We start from the raw sequence: 17,523 nt of genomic DNA, 5'->3' as shown, positions 1-17,523 counted from the left end.
ATGTGCATGTAGCTAAACAATCTAGTATTCTGAGGACTTGTGCAGTAGCTTAGACATACACTCCTGAGAGTTTTCTCAGCCTCACTGCAATGGAGTCGAGAATCATTATCTAGGGCAAACATTAGAAGGGTTGTTTTCCAGGTGTACTCTGACCTTGAAGATAAATCACTGTAGAAAACAGTGATGTTTTCTGTTATCTGCAGAGTTGTTTTTCTGAAGGAGCTTTACAGCTTTTGCAATGACTTTGGTCACGAGTCGTGGAACACGTAGAATGTCTTGCATTGTTGAGTACTGCAAACAGTGTACAATAGGGACTAAACCTGCAGAGGCGTGATACATTCCATCAGCTATATGGATTCGATTGGGACCCTTGGAATGAGGAATTTGTTTTACCCAAAAAACAACTTTCATGAACAACAAATAAATATACTTTAGTGTGGCTGTTCAAAGATTCAGTCCATACTCCCTGCTGCCAGCAAGGCCTTAATTCATCCTTGAGTGACCTGGGTAACCCAAGAACACCTCATTTTCTGCAGGACATGGTGACATCATCCACAAACCTGGGCTCGTTGTTTTGTTGGGAATCATGTTTTGAGCCCTCCAGTCTATTCCACTCAGGGCTGCATTCTTTCAGAGACAATTTAAAAACACTCAGCTGAGCACGTGGCTTCTCCCTGTAATCCCAGCACCCAAAGGACCCAGTCAGGAAGATCACACCAGGTCTGAGGCCAGTGTAGGTTCCAAGAGATTCTGTCTCAAGAACAAAAACCGCACAACACTAGTAATAATAAACCACAGAGGCCTGGAACATTCTCACAGTGAAATTAGAGGATCAGCCAACAGGACGGCTCCAGGCCATGTGTAAGACAGTAGCGTCTCAGCACTAGAAACTGACAGGGCACTGAGGAACCAGCTGTATCAACCACTTGGAAGGAAGCTATTATGTCAGAGATTTTAGACGCAATAATCCATAATATAAAATACTGTTTTTCCAAACTAGAAAAATCAATAGCCTCTACCACCACTTCTCACCCAAGGCCCAAAAAATAACAGCAATATACACAAACATATTCACTTTATTTTTAGTGTTGGGAAGGAGTCATGCAAGAGGAATCGAGTGCTTGTGAGAAAACCCCAAGAAAAAAAAGACCAGTCTTGTAACCTCAGTTTCTTCAAAATCATGGACTTAGAATGAGTTTCCACATTCTTCCCAGGTGTATCAGATAGGAGCAAGTTTAGAGATTATTAATTACAACTGGTTATTGTTATCCATTTATGTGCCTGTATGGAAAAAAGTGTTTCTTGGCACATGTGACTTGTCCTTGAGATTGTACAGTTCACTCAATGTAAACCTTCTTAAATCCCCAAGAGTATAAATTGTCCAACACTAAATAAAGTTGGCTATTGCAAATGAGACGTTAGTCCACCTCACTTTTAGGTGGTAAACACAGCAAGGCATGTACCCAAAAGGAAGCAGGGCTAAGAACCATGGTAGGGCTTGCTCAAAGTGATTATAGCTTCTCCCTCCAAAGGCCTCTAATGGTACAGCTGATCCCAAAAGGATACAGTCACTACTACCTAAACACCTCTAGCTCACAAACACTCCAAGGATTATCTTAGATATATGCACCTAGCACCAAGAGAGACCTTTCAACAGAATGAAGGGAGCAAAGCCATTAGAAAGTCACCTAGGCAGAGACACCAGTTAAATTTTATGTCACTACATAGGCAGAGTCATTTTTCACCATTAATGTAAAATAACTGTAACCAAAACTAGGCCATATTTATGGATACAATCAGAGTAGAGGTATCCCAAAAACAAAAAAACAAAACAAAACAAAAAAGCCGGGCGTGGTGGCACACGCCTTTAATCCCAGCACTCGGGAGGCAGAGGCAGGCGGATTTCTGAGTTCGAGGCCAGCCTGGTCTACAAAGTGAGTTCCAGGACAGCCAAGGCTACACAGAGAAACCCTGTCTCGAAAAAACCAAAAACAAAAAAACAAAACAGAGTAGAGGTACCATTTCATGAAAGAAAAATGAGAAGGGTGTGTGTGTCATTTCAACAGTCTTGTTATCCATCCTGAGTTCTTAAAAAGGAGACATGGTCCAGAAATGTCTCAGTTTGCTCTCTACTGTTATGGTAAAATACTGACCAAAAAAGCACCCTGGGGAGGAAAGGGTTTATTTGGATTACACTTCCATATTACAGCCTATCACTGAGTGATAGATACCAGGGCAGGCGCTCAGGGCTGGAACCAGGAGGCAGGAACTGAAGGATTACCAGAGGACCACTGCTTACTGGAGACTTTTTAAATAGACCAGGCCCAAGATGCAGTCTTGGCCCTCTCTGGACCACTACTTTTGTGTGCTGACCCTGAGGAAATACTTCCTAGATTTCACCTCAATAGTGCCGGCCTTCTGTTAATTAGTTGATTCTTTAGCCCCAGGTAACCAGCATTGACTGTTGTAGAAAAACAAGTTTCACGTCAGTGGTATTGGTGTCTTGTTATTCACAGTCAATTCTTCAGCCCCAGCTGTGCAGAAACCACACATTCTTAATTCAAATATAGTACAAAATTACCCAGTCTTTGTTCCCCCCTGAAACTTCCTAAGTTTATCATCTGCATTTCTCAACACTCTTAATTTCCAAACCAAAGTTACAAACACTTCCAAAATCCTTTGCAAAACAAGGTCAGTCTATCATAGCAATAGCTTACGAATCTGGCACCTTAAGTTGTGTCTCTCTTGCTATGACAAACACTGACAAAAGCCCCCTGGGGAGGAATGGTTTTATTTGGCTCATACTTTCCGTATTGTGATCCACATGAAGAGAAGCCAGGACAAGATTCTGGAAAGTGGGTCTCCAAATCCAAATCCTATTCTTTTATGTCCTTCAGTCATAACAAAAACAAAACGTATGAAACACAGGAGGAATCTAGTTTTTATTTCTGGGAAATAGCAATACTTTTCATTACATCTCACAATCTGCAAGGGAAGGGAAAATGCAGTAGAGACCATGGATGGACATCTTGTCTCTCACTGTAGGGGCACGGAAATGGTAAGGACACCCAATTTTGATGGACAGGAATCAGGACAAGATCCCTTGTGCCTGGGGTAGGATTACAGGCAACAGCACTTGTGGTCTACGTTCACTTCCTCACGGAGAGGTCTCCATGGAATGACCATGATTCCCAACATGGCCAGAAAACCCATCAATCCCACTCATAGGGCAGATGATCAAAGGAGCTGCGCTCTTCCCTCCCGAGTAGCTTAGGCTGAAGTAGGGCCGGACTGGCCCACAGAAGGTAGCGTGAGAGAAAGTAAAGGTATGGCATCTCTCTGTCACATTGTAGAAGGAAACCTCACCAGCATCATAGTCCAAGAAAATCCCTACTCTCTGGAGAGGGGTCCGCAGGGGTAGTGCAGTCATTGGGGATGTAAGAGCCCAATATTCTTTCCCATACCACAATGACACTGCCCAGAATCCATTCTGGGGGGCTGAGGTCACCCCACCTTTTCTGCACACCGAGTCTTCACAGACACCTATGGTCCACTTGGCTTTATCTCCCACCTCTACCTCCCAGTAATGTCTCCCAGCGATGAAACATGGAGAGCCCAAGACACAGGGAAACAGATTGAATCGCTCAGGGTTGTCTGGAAGATCCTGCTGGAGGTAACTGTACCGTACTTGCCGAAGATTATCAGAAAGAATCAGACTGGGATAGGCTGTGTCTGGGTCCAGGGTTACATCAACTGTAGAAACAAAGGGGGGGGGGTGTCATCTGAGGGCCAGAAGAGCCCACTCAAGACTACCTGGTATTTCACTGACTTCCCCAGAACACTGTAGGAGATGCCCACCAGAGGCTGTACTCATTATATATCAGACACACGGTGAACTGATTATGTAAAAAAATTCTCTTGGAACTAAGCATGGTGGCACACGTGGAGACTGAGGCAGAAGTTATCTTCAGGAGTTCCAGACCAGCCCATGTTGCATGGTCAGTGTTACATAGTAAGACCCTGACTCAGAACCTAAAAATTTACGGTTAGATTAGCTGATTGCCTCTGTATGGATAACAATGAAAGTAATACAATTTTACTTCCCACTCCTTTTCTCACATCTAAGGCTCAACCTCCTTCGGAGATTTCATTTAAAGCTTCTTTACATATGTCTAATTTCTGAATTTGAAAACTTTGGTGGCCAATAGTTTTAGCTAAAGTTTAATATTACCACCTTTCAAATCATTCTTGTATTTGTTCTGAGAATTTGCCTTGAACATCCACTCTTTTAAGTTTTTCCCTTTATCTTTTTTGAAACAGAAATCTATGTGGATTAACTAAGTAGCAAAAAAATGGCCTTAAACTCCTGATGTCCCTGCCTCATGTTCCCAACTACTGGGCTTCTGGCTGTATGATATCTGTGTATATGCAACTAAAGGATTCAAACTTGAGGCTGTCTCAAAGCACTTATAATAGTGGTCAGGCTCATAGGGCTTTTAATCCTTTCTTCAACATGGTTTGTCTTCAGGTACCTACCTGAGTATAACTGAGCCTCTCTCAACTCTGAAAGACAAGAGAGAAAAGAAGTTACTGAACCTGTGTGTCTTTCTAGGAAACATGTTAAGTGAAAAAACAAAAAACAAAAAACAAACCATAAAGCAGTGGAACCCACTAGCATTGCAGAACGCCTGTGTCAATTGGGTACTGATTTTCATTTGATGTTATGACTCCATATCTGCTTATCTGCCCAGGAATTTTTTTTTCTCTTTTAGAAAGACAGTCTTACTATGTAACTCAGGCTGACCTGAAACTCACTGTATGGCCAGGCTGGCTTCAAACTCATGGCAGTCACTGCTGATGAGCTGTGAGGTACTAGGTTTACAGGCATGCACCACTATGCTTTGCACATGCAAGGATTTTTAGGGTTAGGGGTTTGGGAACCTTGGCTATACAGATAACATGTATGAACTTTGTAAAACATGGTATCACACTGAGCCAAGATCAAGAATTCCACCCTCCAGAGAGCCACTGGATTCTGCAAAGGCAAAGTTCAAATGCATGACATATAATATATATAACTCTTAACTTGTACGAACCATCTTTGCTGTAGAGGCTGGGTGGCTCAAATGACACCCACTGCCATCATTAATTTATGTGGGGTTTCTAGCTGGCCAAGGATTTCACACAAGTCTTTGAAGTGGCAAAGGAAGAGGAAGAGAAAGAAGAATCAGATCAAGGAAAGCCACTTCTGGTTACTAGCCACCGAACTAAACGTAGCTGTGGATATGGCGCCACACCTGTAACCCCAGAGGCAGAAGGTCTGAGGCAGGAGACCGGTGAGTAATAGGCTAGACTGGGCTACACATTATGACTGTCTCAACCAAACCCAAACTAAAGCAACGGTGTCAGGTAGGGAAGCACATGAATAACGTGTGCGTGTGTGTGCGTGTGCGATCACAAATGTCATTACACACGTGGATTCTGTTCTTTCCTTATACCTTTGTATAGGTTCCAAGTAGCAGACTCAGGTCGACAGGTTTGCCCAGTAAGTGACTGCACTTACTGAGCTATCTTGTTGACACCCCCTGGACTGTCTATATACTCGCTTCTTTCCAAGAAACTTAAAATGTCAAGAGCTCAGGAAATAGGTAAATTTACCTTGGATCTTCTCCATATCTGACTGCATCTTTTCTAAAAACAAAAAAAGAAGAGATTCGGTTTATATGACTCTTAACTGGTTAGAAAATCCATCCTCAGATGACAATGATAACAACACACTCAGAATATAAACCCACTCTCTTCCTCATATTACCTGTGAACTGTTTTAGACTTTCTGTCAAAAACAGACATTTTTGGGCAAAAATATGGATTTTCTCTTGTAGATCTGGGGGTGTGATCCAGGGCTCAGGGATCCTGATTCTTTCAGCCCTAAAACAAAACAAAACAAAACCACAAAATTATAGATAGTAACAATACATCCTTCCCTCAATCCTTCAACCTTGAGGACCACGATAACCTGTCCAACACAAGTAGGCAGTCTTTAGAGCTCGCTACCACAAACTTTACAACTTTCCTCTAAACCACAGTAAGAGATAGCCTTATTCATTTCCATCTCTCCTAAAGCGCTAGCTCAGAGCTTTGCAATTATCAAGTGTTCAGTGGGTATGTCAGTCCCTCCCTATAACATCAGCAGCACTCAGGAGGCAGGAACATAAAGATCACTGCTTGTCCCAGGCCATCTAGGGCTACTTAGTGAGATCTTGCCCCCAAACTTCCAAAACAAAGGAAACAGAAAAGCAAGTCTTCAAAATGAGAATGAATTATGAGGCTGCTCTAGCCAGGAAGCAAAGTTTCCATGACAAAAGCCGTTGGTATTTATAGTGGGTAATTATCTAGACTATTCAGGTTCCCAAACAGAGAACACCATCTTTAGACAGAGACACTGTACAAGTAGTAAGACACAATTTCCTAGCCACAAAAATGGAATGTACAGCAAAGATTTGTTTTCTCCCATCTTCCACACTGTAGCTCATGGCTGGCCAATCTGTGATCTTATGACTGAGTTGCATGAGAGATTAAGATGCCTTGAAACCCAGCAGGCCAGCCTGGTCTACAAAGTGATGTGTGTGTGTCTGTATGCACGCCACATATTTGAGTGCCCGTGGACACTAGAAAAGGGATCCCTTGGGTCTGCAATTATAGGCAACTTACAGCTGGGTGCTGTGAAACAAATTCCAGTCTGAATAGCAAGAGCTCTTAACTGCTGAGGAGCTATAAGGAACAGTTATCTGCATACATCTCCCAGCCAACACATCAAACTGCAGTATTTTAATCCTCTTTCAAATTCTGCTCCCTCAACATCAGTCTCACTCCTGCAGGCACCGTCACATTAACCATCATCTTTCCAAAGCCCAAATATCTAACTTGTAGCTATAATGGCCTGTTCCAAATTCTCCCTCTTTCTTCTGGTCTCACGTCTCTCTCCTCTCTTCCCTCCATTTCTGATGCTGACAATCAAACCCTAGGCCCTTTTACGGCAAACACATGGCATACCACTGAACTATGGTCACTTTCCATTTGACAGCACAGTAGAAATGACTACAGCTGGAATCTGTATCCCATCAACAGCTCCAAGCTGGCCATGCTGCCCTTAGGCCTTATATGCTCCACTCTATTAAAGAGTAAGATAACAAAATGGGAAAGACTCTGAAATTTGCAGGAAGCAAGAGTCATAATTGCTCTTGTACTCTTGTCAAGCTCTGGAGGTGTCCCAACACCCAAACCATAGCACCCTCACAAGTGAACTCTCCCACACCAACGGCAAATTGTCAAAAAGCTCCAAAATGTGTGCGTGTGGTTTTTGTTTTGTTGGTTTTTTTTTTGTTTTTTGTTTTTTTTTTGAGAGACAGGGTTTAGGGTTTCTCTGTGTAGCCCTGGGCTGATCTAGAACTCACTACATAGACCAGGCTGGCCCCAAACTGAGTTTCTCAGCCCTCCACCTCTGCCTCCTAATCGATGGGAATTAAGGTATGCTCCATTAGGCTCAATCCTGTTCTGAAGTCCCACGGAGGAGTTAAGGTTCTTTAGTTTCCTGAAGGATAGAGACTCCCTCCCTTCAGGCGCAGACTCAGTAAGCCATCTGCTCGGCCTCCAATGGGGATTTACAGATCAGTGGGCTGAGACAGCCTTAGTTCACATCACACGGACAGAGAACAGTACCTGCTCAGTGTGTCTCCAATGTCCTGCAAGAGAAGAGAAGAGAAACCATGAGATGACAGGCATAATTTCAGCTTTCTTCCAAAAGTTCACTGAAAATCCACCTACGGGCCTGCCCCCCCACCCCCACCCCCCCACTACAGACAAGAAGATAATTCAACCTCAAGGACCTAGAAATCAGGCAGAGGCAGTAAGGATTCACTGACTCACGCATCCTACTCTTGGGCCTCAGCTACCTGCATGTACAGAATACTTACAGAAAAATGCGAGAACCACAAGTAAACAGAACAGCCACACTTGCAGCCAACTCCTGCGCTCTTTCTCCATCTAGCACCCTTAATGTTGCTGTATCCGATTTTCAGTTTCCTTCTCCTCTTTCCTGACCCCTCCCATCTTACTTGCTCTTTGCCCTATAATTGTTTCCTTTGCAAAACTAGCTCATACATGTATTCTCCAACCTCTTCCTCCCCAAAGTGTCATACTATATTATCATTTAAAAATTTTATTTGTGTGTGTTATATGCACAGAGCCTAGAAGAACTCACTGGATCCCTGGAGCTGAAGGTGTAGGCAGCTGTGAGCCAGCTGATCTGAGCACTGAGAACTGAACTTTCCTAGAAGAGCAGGAAAAACTCAACCACTGAGCTATAGTTCCAGCCCCATACTTATTTTGCTTTTTTCCTCTTAGCTCTTTGTATACTAGAAACCATCCATTAGTTTATAGGTCCTCTTGAGACAGGATATTACTATGTCTAGCCCTGACTGGCCTGAAACTAGCTATGCAGTGTAGTCTAGATTTAATGTGGCATTGAGTCCCCTACCTCTGCACTGGTAATATGGGGATGCAGAACTATTTAATGCTTCTACTAGTTACCTTTCTTCTTTTTAAAAGTTGCACAGTATTCTGTGGGGTGGGTGTTTAGCTGACTAAATCAATCTTTTAGGTTTAGAAGTTAGATTGTTTGCAATATCACAATGTCAATATCCGAGAGAGAGAGAGAGAGAGAGAGAGAGAGAGAGAGAGAGAGATACAATGTTGAAACAATCATTTTGCTATATACTTTCATACTTGGTCTGAAAACTTTGATTCCCACTATCTAATATGGGACACCTTAGTGTAGCTTTAGCTGGCATTCCCTCCTTTTTTGTAAATGCTGGTCAGTTTGCTTACATTCATGGGTCAATTTTATGTTTCTGCAGCTTGTCTTTTTGTGAGTTTTGCTCATTTTCTCACAGGATATTCTTTCAAACTTTTTTTCTTCCTCAGACAAGGTCTCATGTGGCCCAATAAGGCTTAAACTCCTGATCCTACCTCTACTTCCCAAGTGACGGGGCTACTCTGTAGCCTTAGCTTGGCCTTGAACTCATAGCAATTTAGAGTCAGCCTCATAAATGTTGGGAAGCTGAGTATGTGCCACCACACCAGGTCCTCCCTCCTCCAATTCTTATGACAAGGTTGCCTCTTCTCTAATTCAAGTAGTTAAAAGTTCCAATAAAGATTTGTTGTTGTTGTTTTTTCGAGGCAGGGTTTCTCTATATAGCTCTGGCTGTCCTAGAACTCACTTTGTAGACCAGGCTGGCCTCGAACTCAGAAATCCGCCTGCCTCTGCCTCCTAAGTGCTTGGGATTAAAGGCTTGCACCACCAAGCCCGGCTCCAATAAAGTTTTAAACAGCTTGCAACTTTAGCACTTGGGAAATGAGGTAAAAAGCTAAATTCAAGGCCAACCTGGGTTATGTGAGACTCCATCTCACAAAACACAAAAAGTGATCAGAGGTAGGTAGTGTACATTTTGCCTTTTTTTCTGACCTCCATGCAGTTTGCTTTCCCCCAAAGAGCCCTGGATATCCAGACTTAATCTCCTGGTTGAATTTTTGCACACTCCCACCATCCAGCTTCAATTTCATGATTCACACAGTGATAAATAGTCTCATGCTGATCATGGTGGTATTGGCATGAAATTGTAGTTGTTTAGAGGTCAAAGCAGGAACATACAAGCTTGAGGTCAGCTTAGGCAACACAGCAAACCTTTGTCTCAAAGATAAACTAAAACAAACTCCCATTATAATTCCCCTAAACACACTGGATGGACAGCCAGGGAGACACTGTGAAACCTTACAGAAGAGCAGTGAACACCCAAGAAGGATAAACATGGGGGAGTGGAAGTGGGGCTGGGCACTGAGAAAGAGCACCTACTTTGACCTGATGACCTGAAGTCCAGCCGCAGAACCCACATAAAGGTGAAAGGAGAGACTGATTCCAAATCGCTAGCAGTCCTCTGAGCTCCACACGTGCATCATGTGCACAAACCCCCACCATCATACATCCACACCCACCTCTCTATCATCAACCAGCAACCCTACCCTGCCTCAGAGCAGAGGCTTCCCCATACACAACAGTTTCTCCCCACAGCAGAAGACCCACTCAAAGCAAACTACCATTTCATCCCCAGCCTTCTTAGGAACACATACTTCTGACGTCCCACCATTTCTGACAGTGTCCACATGTTGTTCCCTCCCCTGATCCTTACCAGACACCCTCCCTATACTTTCAAAACATTTAGTTCCTTTAAGCACTCCTTCCAGATAAAGGGACAGCCAATCCGATCTGAGTCCTCTCCAGCATCACCCTTCGACTGGTCCTCTACCCTGACATTTTACATTCACTGCACCTGATTAACTTTTGAGTTCTAACACGGTTCCTTTGACTGTTCTACATAAAGTCATCAATGGTGACCACAGTTTTAAACCAAACGGTTTTGGCTCTGGTACTGTTAAGCATCAACCACATCAAGACTGTCACCCACCCCACCACCCTGGTCATTCCAACTCACAGGCCAACAGTCCCTGCCTTCTCTCTCTAGCAATAACACAGGAGAGCTATCAAGGCTTAAGCCACCTCCCCTTATCATGTTAAAAGGGGTCAGTGAGCTTTTTCTTAAAGAGTTACAGGATAAGCAGTTTAAGTTTCATAGTCTACACACACACACACACACACACACACACACACACACACACACACACACTACTGCTTGATGTAACAGGAAAGCAGTAATGGATGTTAGGTGTATGAATGAGCATGATTATGTATGATAAAATCATAGACATCTAATCTCAGTATCTATAGTTCCACCTTGATGAAAAACCTTCTTCACCTTTCCCAAACATCTTAAAATAATAAAAACCTACTTAGATACAAGTAGCAACAGAAATGGCAGGTCACAATTTGCTTACTACTGTAGTACCTCACAATCCCTTTCCAGTGACATTTATTAAAATCTATGATAACCATTTACTTATTGTCTGAACTCCAAACTAAAACACAATTAAGGAAAGCTTATTCACCCATCACTTAATTCCTGTGCCCTCCATAGTACTTAAACAAATGGAAGAGGGCTCAGTGGTTAAGAGCACCTACTGCTTTTCCGAAGGTTCTGAGTTCAAGTCCCAGCAACCACATGGTGACTCACAACCATCCGTAATGAGATCTGATGCCCTCTTCTGGAGTGTCTGAAGATAGCTACAGTATACTTACATATAATAAGAAAGAAATAAATCTAAAAAAAACAACAACAACAAAAGACAAACAAACAAACAAACAAACAAACAATGGAAGACGAGACAGGAAGGCAGGCAGTAGTAGTTCATCTACTGTGGTCTTTCCCTGGAGAGCACTTGGCTTCCCTCAGTTATACCAGCACAGGTCAATTATAGCAACATTCAGGTTAACTACCTGCTCTCCACTCAGTATTCTTGCCTATGGTTAAAATATATGTCTATATTACAATTGCTGGATGATGAAAGGGTCTTGAATGACCTGTGGCTCAAATGCTTTATTATACATAATCTATTCTGACTGAGCAAATGAGATTAATGAGGCCCTAAGACTGTAAAGGAAAGTGCAGGAGAGACCCAAGGACTAGGTTTTTCTTTTGCCTTTTCCATACACAATGCAACTGAAGAACTGAGTAGTGTCAACCACAACTTCTAGCATACGCGTTTTCCTTCCAAAATGCTTAACACTTCAGCTGTTAAAGAAGGACACAGGGAAGCATCATGCTGCCTGATGAGGTAAAAGCTGCTGTCCTGCAGTGCTCTCTTGGTTACCTGTAAGAGCTCCCGCGTGGGCTGCTGCTGCTTCTCTTCCAGTTGGGCAATCAGGCCACTGAGGTGGGAGATGTTGCAGGAGAACTGAGTGATGGCCCCGTTGATGCTGTTATAGATGGCCAAGTCGAGCTCCTCAAGGCGAGCCAACAGGCGGTACTCATGCTCCTTCAACGAGTGATAGAGCTGCTCAAACTCCCAGACAATTTTTTCCCTCTCCATCTGAGTCAGGCTCTGTGAATGACAAGCAAAGGTAAGAAGAGGAAAGGCTCACTGCTAGAATCCCTCAAGATAATCTCCATGATTTAACCCCAAGATCTCACCATTTCAAATTATACTAAAATACACACTATACTCACCCACTCACTTTCCAGTCTTTACACACCAGATACACAAAGACCATGAACTGAATTACTTCAAATATTAAGAAACAGTCCCTGATCTTAAGGGACCCGGTCTAATCAGAATCAGGTCCATCTACATCATGGATGAGTGAAGACATCGTGGGAGAAACTGAATAGTCTTCCTAAAATCTGTGTTCACGCAGGGTCTTATAGACTGCCATGTAAGCATGAACTAGATAGGCTTTCTAGGTGAGCAAATGGTACAGGCTACCAAGTGGGGGGCGAAGGCACATCACATTGTTCCACATGACTGGAGCCCATGAGCATCTTGCCTGGCAGACTGAGCGTCATCAAACAGCCATACAGAAGTGTCAGGGCTAGGTGTGCACTCTGTGGACGTGACCTGGTATGATCAAGCAAAAGTTTCCTGGACTTGTTTACTTGGTCTCAGTAAGCCATGCCCTGATTTTTTGGGGGAGTCTTTATGGGTTCCTCTCCACACAATGTCTCTATTACGGTTTGTCCATCTTTCCTTTATTTCTTTCTAATTCCTCCTTCCTTCCTAGCACTTGGAAGGCAGACATGGGAAGACTGGAACTTCAAGGTCATTCTTAACTATATAATGTATTTAAGATAAAAAAAAACCTAGAGCTCTAACTAGGAAATTATAAACCACGCAAGGCAGTGCATATCCACACTCCCAGCACTTGGGGGGAGACTAAGGCAGGAATATGGAGAGTTCAAGCCCATCCTGGCTGCACAGTGAAACTATTTCTAAATAAGTGGTCAGCAAGATGGCTCTAGAGCAGTCAAGAAAGATTTTACTTGAATCCAGCCAAACCTACTCATTTATGTATTACACACGGCTGTTTTTGACATGCACTAACTGGGGTGCTGTGATTCGGCTTGTGTAAACTAACAAAGCAAAACTACTTACTACTGGCTCTTTTCAGAAAGTTTGCTAAAACCTGACCTGAACTCAACTGCTCCAAGAGCCCTCTACTCAGACCTCTTTTAAGCTGGATAAGTCTTTCAAAGTCATAAAGCACACAATATAATCTTAGGTAACATTAAAGCTAAAAATAAATTCATGCAATGTATCCAAAGCAGTGTGACTTACACCCTGGCACAGGTGTTTCTTACTGCAGGCCACTTGGCAGCCTCGTCTCACTTCCACACACTGTCTCTGATTCAACCCAAAACACGTATTTCAAGGGAAGAAGCGGCAGCACTGGCTGCTGGAGATCCACAGGTTTCTTAGGTCTGACCTCTATTCCAACAGAAAGAAATTAAGGCCCGGAAAGCCTGCACCCACTCCACTTAAACTGGCTAGTGTCTGACCCAAGAAGCAGGCCCAGGGTTCGGGATTCCCAGGGGCTAGTTCTCTCTGGACAAACCTCCCAAAGCTGATAGGCTCTGCTTAGAGGCTTCTCACTACACCCCTGCCAAGGCCGAGAACTGTCAGGGATTTTCAGAGCAGTTCAGAAGCTTACTATCCTAATGCAATCAATTCCTCTGCAGGCTGGAGATCTGGACCCTTACCAAAAGCTCAGCTCGGGCCTGCTCCCCCTGTGCCCGCCGTCTCTTCTTCAAGTCTTTCACTCTTCTTAGGTGGTCCAGTCGGTTCTGGATTTGCTCCTGAAGAAAGTAAATAGTCGGCCAGTTCAAGATTTTGCAGATCTCAGCATCAGAATACTCTGCTTTTCACACATGAACCCAAACTACAGATGCCAAGGCCCCGCTGGACTCTCTTCTCAGACCATAATGCCACTCCTGGGAAGAGCCCAAAGCACAGGGGCCAGCAAGTGTGTTAGCAATTTGTTATTTAAACTCTAGCCACCTACCAGTTCCTAGAAGCGGTTACAAGACATCTGGGTAAGGAGGCTCAAAAGGTAAGCTATTTCTCAGATGAATACAGAAAAAAAAAAAAGATTTATTTTCCTCAAAGAATCAGTAAACATTACTAAATTACAACTTATCTCCAGCGAGTGAAATGATACAGGTGACAGCTTTGTAAACGTGACTGACATTTGGATGAACTCACACTTAAACAAATATATAACTCTGTTGGTATAGATCCCTGCAGCCCTCAAGATCATTATCACTTCAGAGCTACTTTATATGTAACGTTTTCGTACTACTGTGTAGCTGTGCCAGTGTTTATTCAACACTCCACAAAGGTCCTGTGAGTTCACTTCCCCTTCACAATAAGCCATCTCCCGAGTCTGAGAGTGGCTAAATGATTTACTTAAGCAGTAAAAAGCTCTGTTCATTTCCATTCAGTTCTAAAACAGGTTTACAGGGAAGTGCTGGGGACACAGATTAAGTGATGGGCACTGCTCGATGTGAATTCAGCCAGCCAACAGTGACTGTCTGGCTTGGTATCCTGGGTCAGAGCGAGTTCGAGGCGTTCAAGGCCTATGGAAGTGTACTTGGCTCCATGTGCATCTCCTTTGTCAAGGGAGGGTCTCCTCGCGCCGTCCCAGTCGCGGCACGCGTAGAGGCGGTTAGCAGGGGCGCTCGGGGTGGGGGTGGGGGTGCTCCTGGCCTCGCCAGCTACAGGTTCTCCTTCCCAGTCTGAGTGCGGAGGCTCCGCAGCCGACAGGGAGGAAATGACGGCGGTGGGCCCCACGTCCGGCTCGCCATTTTCTCGGTATCAAACCAGGAAGCCCCCGGCTCGCCCCTTTGTCCGCCGGCCCGGCCCTACCTTGAAGCCCTCCACCGCCTCCTCCAGGGGCAGCACGCTGTGGCCGCGGTGCTCGCGCGAGCGGTCGCACACCACGCAGATGGGCATCTGGTCCTGCTCGCAGTACAGCTTCAGAGGCTCCCGGTGCTTCTCGCACACGCCCATCTCGCCGCCGGGCCCCGACGGCCGCTCGGTGCGCAGCTGCTTCACCAGCTGGGTCACGTTGGCCAGGTGCCGGTTGGGTCGCATGTGGCGCTGCGGGAAGGTCTCCCGGCACTGCGGACACGACACGTTAGTCTCCGCGGCACCCCAGCAGCGGGCCAGGCACGCGCAACAGATGTTGTGGCCGCAGTCGAGCATCATAGGCTCCACGAAGTACTGAAGGCACACGGGGCAGGTGGTCTCCTGCTGCAGGCACTCGGCCACGCTCCCGGAGGCCATGGCGCGGGCCGGCTGGGCCGCAGGGCATGAGCCCGGAGCCGAGCTCTGTCGGAGCTCAGCGCGCTCGCTCCGCTTCTCGGCTCCGGAGCGGGGCGGGGCCTCCGGCGCGGGGATCGCAGACGCGCGCGGAGCTCTCGGGCGGCCAGACCCGTCCCCGCACAGCTGCTCCTCACCGACAGCACGGGGAGGAGGCCTGGGCCCCGGAGCCCGGCTGAGAGCCGAGCCGAGGGGAGTCGGGAACCGGGCGCCGCGGGCTGGCTCACCGGGCAACGTGGCCGCGTCGGAAGGGGTCCCGCGGCCGCGCAGACTCCTCAGGGCCGAGCGGAAGAGGTGGGCCGGGGGCGGGGCCTGGCTTCCCGCGCCGCTCTGCTCTCTCGGGGCGGGAAAGCGGGTTTCCTCTGCACAGTCCTGGGTCCCCGGCACCCAGCCCGGGAGTCGGTCGTGGCTGTCGCGTGCAGTGGGAGCAGAGTGTCCCCTGGCAGTGGCGTCGGGTCACTCCAAGCGTCTGTGGGCCCGTAGTCTTCTGCTGAGTTTCCTCTTAGTGGCTAGGCCTCGGCTCCTTTAAAAGTAAGATGGCTTTGCATAAATGCCGGAAAGCTGGGCGGGGAGACCAGCTAGGCCCCTCCCAGTGTGACACACCCAGCTCCAGGCGTTAACAATCGCTAGAAAAGGGTTTAATCATCAGCAACTTTTCTCAGGGGCAGAAACGGAGAAGCCCAGTTCTATCTCCACCCTAAAGTAAATCGGTTTATCGTTCCGAGCCTCATTTTCTTCTCGTGTGAAATGGGGACCGATCGAATCCCGACCAGAGTGCTGACCAGACCATGAAGTCCTCCCCCATCTCCCTAGCTCTACCGTTACTAGGGAGCCACCCCACCGAGAGCCCGCTTGTGAGTCCCTAACTTCTTCTCAGGCTCCTCAGGTGCCCAGTGTCTCACTTCCTCAAGTGAGTAGCCAGACCCGACGTGTCAAAGGGCTGCCTGGCGACACACTTCTCTCTCGTCTTCCCTGCCACCTGCTGAGGAACCTACGTGGCTGTGGGTTCCTATGAGACCCTCGAAGAAACAACCCGGATTCTGCCACGTGGGCCTCATTCTCAGAACACTCCCCCACCCCCACCCCCACCCCCACCCCTCACCTCCAGCCTGGGCCCTGCGGCGCTGGGGCCAAAAATTCTGATTGTCCACTGTAGTGTTGTCCTTCTGCCCATGACGTTAATAACTCTTCTAATAAGTTCTTACTCCCAGCAATCTAGTTCAGTGCCCTCCTTGAGCTCCCATACCCTATTGCTTTCAGGAATTTTCCCCATCAAGGAGTTACACCTTTTTAAACAAACAAACAAACAAACAAACAAACCACAGCTTGAGCATAAAGATCTTTATCCGCTAGTTTAAATGAAGCACCCAGTACATCGAATGACATTGAGTAGAACCTAAAACTTGCTTGTTTCTGCCCAATCGAGAGTCCTGTGATGACCGGAGGAGGTCTTGTAGCCTGGTTTCTTATCACAGAATAGGTTTTCAGTTCTGTGCGCTGTCACTTATGCCATGGCCTTTCCTACTCTCCTTTGGGATTGACTCCGTGCCTGCCCTTGTGTTTGAGCAACAGGGAATTTCTGTATCCAGGCCATCACTTCACTGGATTCTGCTTGATTCTTCCCTATGGGACAAGAAATCCGAGGTACTTAACAAGTCTCGCTCATCCAAACCTCCATTCTCCCCACCTGCTCTTTGAAACTCCAGGCTCAAAACAACTCAGCACACTTCCAGTAAATGGTAGAATATTTGTCCTAGGCTACACTGTAGTCTACTCTGCTACAAAACTGAAGTTGAAAGGAATTGAAAGTGCCAGTCTTACTCCAGAAGGAAGAATTCAGTTTTGCAAGCCGGTGTAGAACTATGAAAAATGCAGGTGGCAGATATGTGTTCTTAGGTCATCAGTGCGGCTCTGGATTTTAGCTTTGTCATCCAGGGCTCATGCGGTCTCTGCTTTCCTAACCTCAAGGCAGATGGCCTGGACAAGCCAGGTAAGTAGGGCAAGGTGGAGGAAGTAGGGGAAAGGAAGCGCTCCCCCTTCCAGGATTGCTACAGGCTCCCTCCTTTCTCAAGCGATAACTGTTTTCTCTTTCTCCACTAATTTAGTAGGCTTGTCATGAGCTTTATGGCTGAGTTGCCTACTCATTTCCAGTGTTTTCAGTGTTAGAGCTCGAACCCAGGACGTTAAGCTAGGCAAGTG

General features: G+C 46.0%; 1 protein-coding gene across 3 annotated transcripts; it reads right to left on the bottom strand.

Annotated features, from left to right (window-relative positions):
- Positions 1–1,059: 1,059 nt before the first annotated feature.
- On the bottom strand, positions 1,060–16,333 carry Trim27 (tripartite motif-containing 27). 3 transcript variants are annotated; one of them, XR_003950436.1, is made up of 10 exons: positions 16,227–16,333; positions 14,869–15,847; positions 13,704–13,799; positions 11,821–12,051; positions 7,720–7,742; positions 5,813–5,928; positions 5,659–5,691; positions 5,097–5,190; positions 4,537–4,563; positions 2,919–3,753 (listed from the first exon to the last, which is right to left on the bottom strand). XR_003950436.1 is itself a non-coding variant. In XM_006516606.3 (9 exons), the coding sequence occupies exons 2-9, from the start codon at positions 15,286–15,288 to the stop codon at positions 3,158–3,160; spliced, it is 1,542 nt and encodes a 513-aa protein (XP_006516669.1). In that variant the 5' UTR covers positions 15,289–15,847; positions 16,227–16,333; the 3' UTR covers positions 2,919–3,157. The 3 variants fall into 3 exon arrangements, 2 of the variants coding, with proteins under 2 accessions (NP_033080.2, XP_006516669.1); XM_006516606.3 differs by lacking the exon at positions 5,097–5,190; NM_009054.3 differs by lacking the exons at positions 5,097–5,190; positions 16,227–16,333 and having other exon boundaries at positions 1,060–3,753; positions 14,869–15,852.
- Positions 16,334–17,523: the final 1,190 nt, after the last annotated feature.

This window comes from Mus musculus, chromosome 13 (genome assembly GCF_000001635.26).
Source record: "Mus musculus strain C57BL/6J chromosome 13, GRCm38.p6 C57BL/6J".
Taxonomy (NCBI): domain Eukaryota; kingdom Metazoa; phylum Chordata; class Mammalia; order Rodentia; family Muridae; genus Mus; species Mus musculus.
The sequence above is the reverse complement of the archived record's forward strand: the minus strand, read 5'-3'. Positions and strand labels throughout refer to the sequence as shown.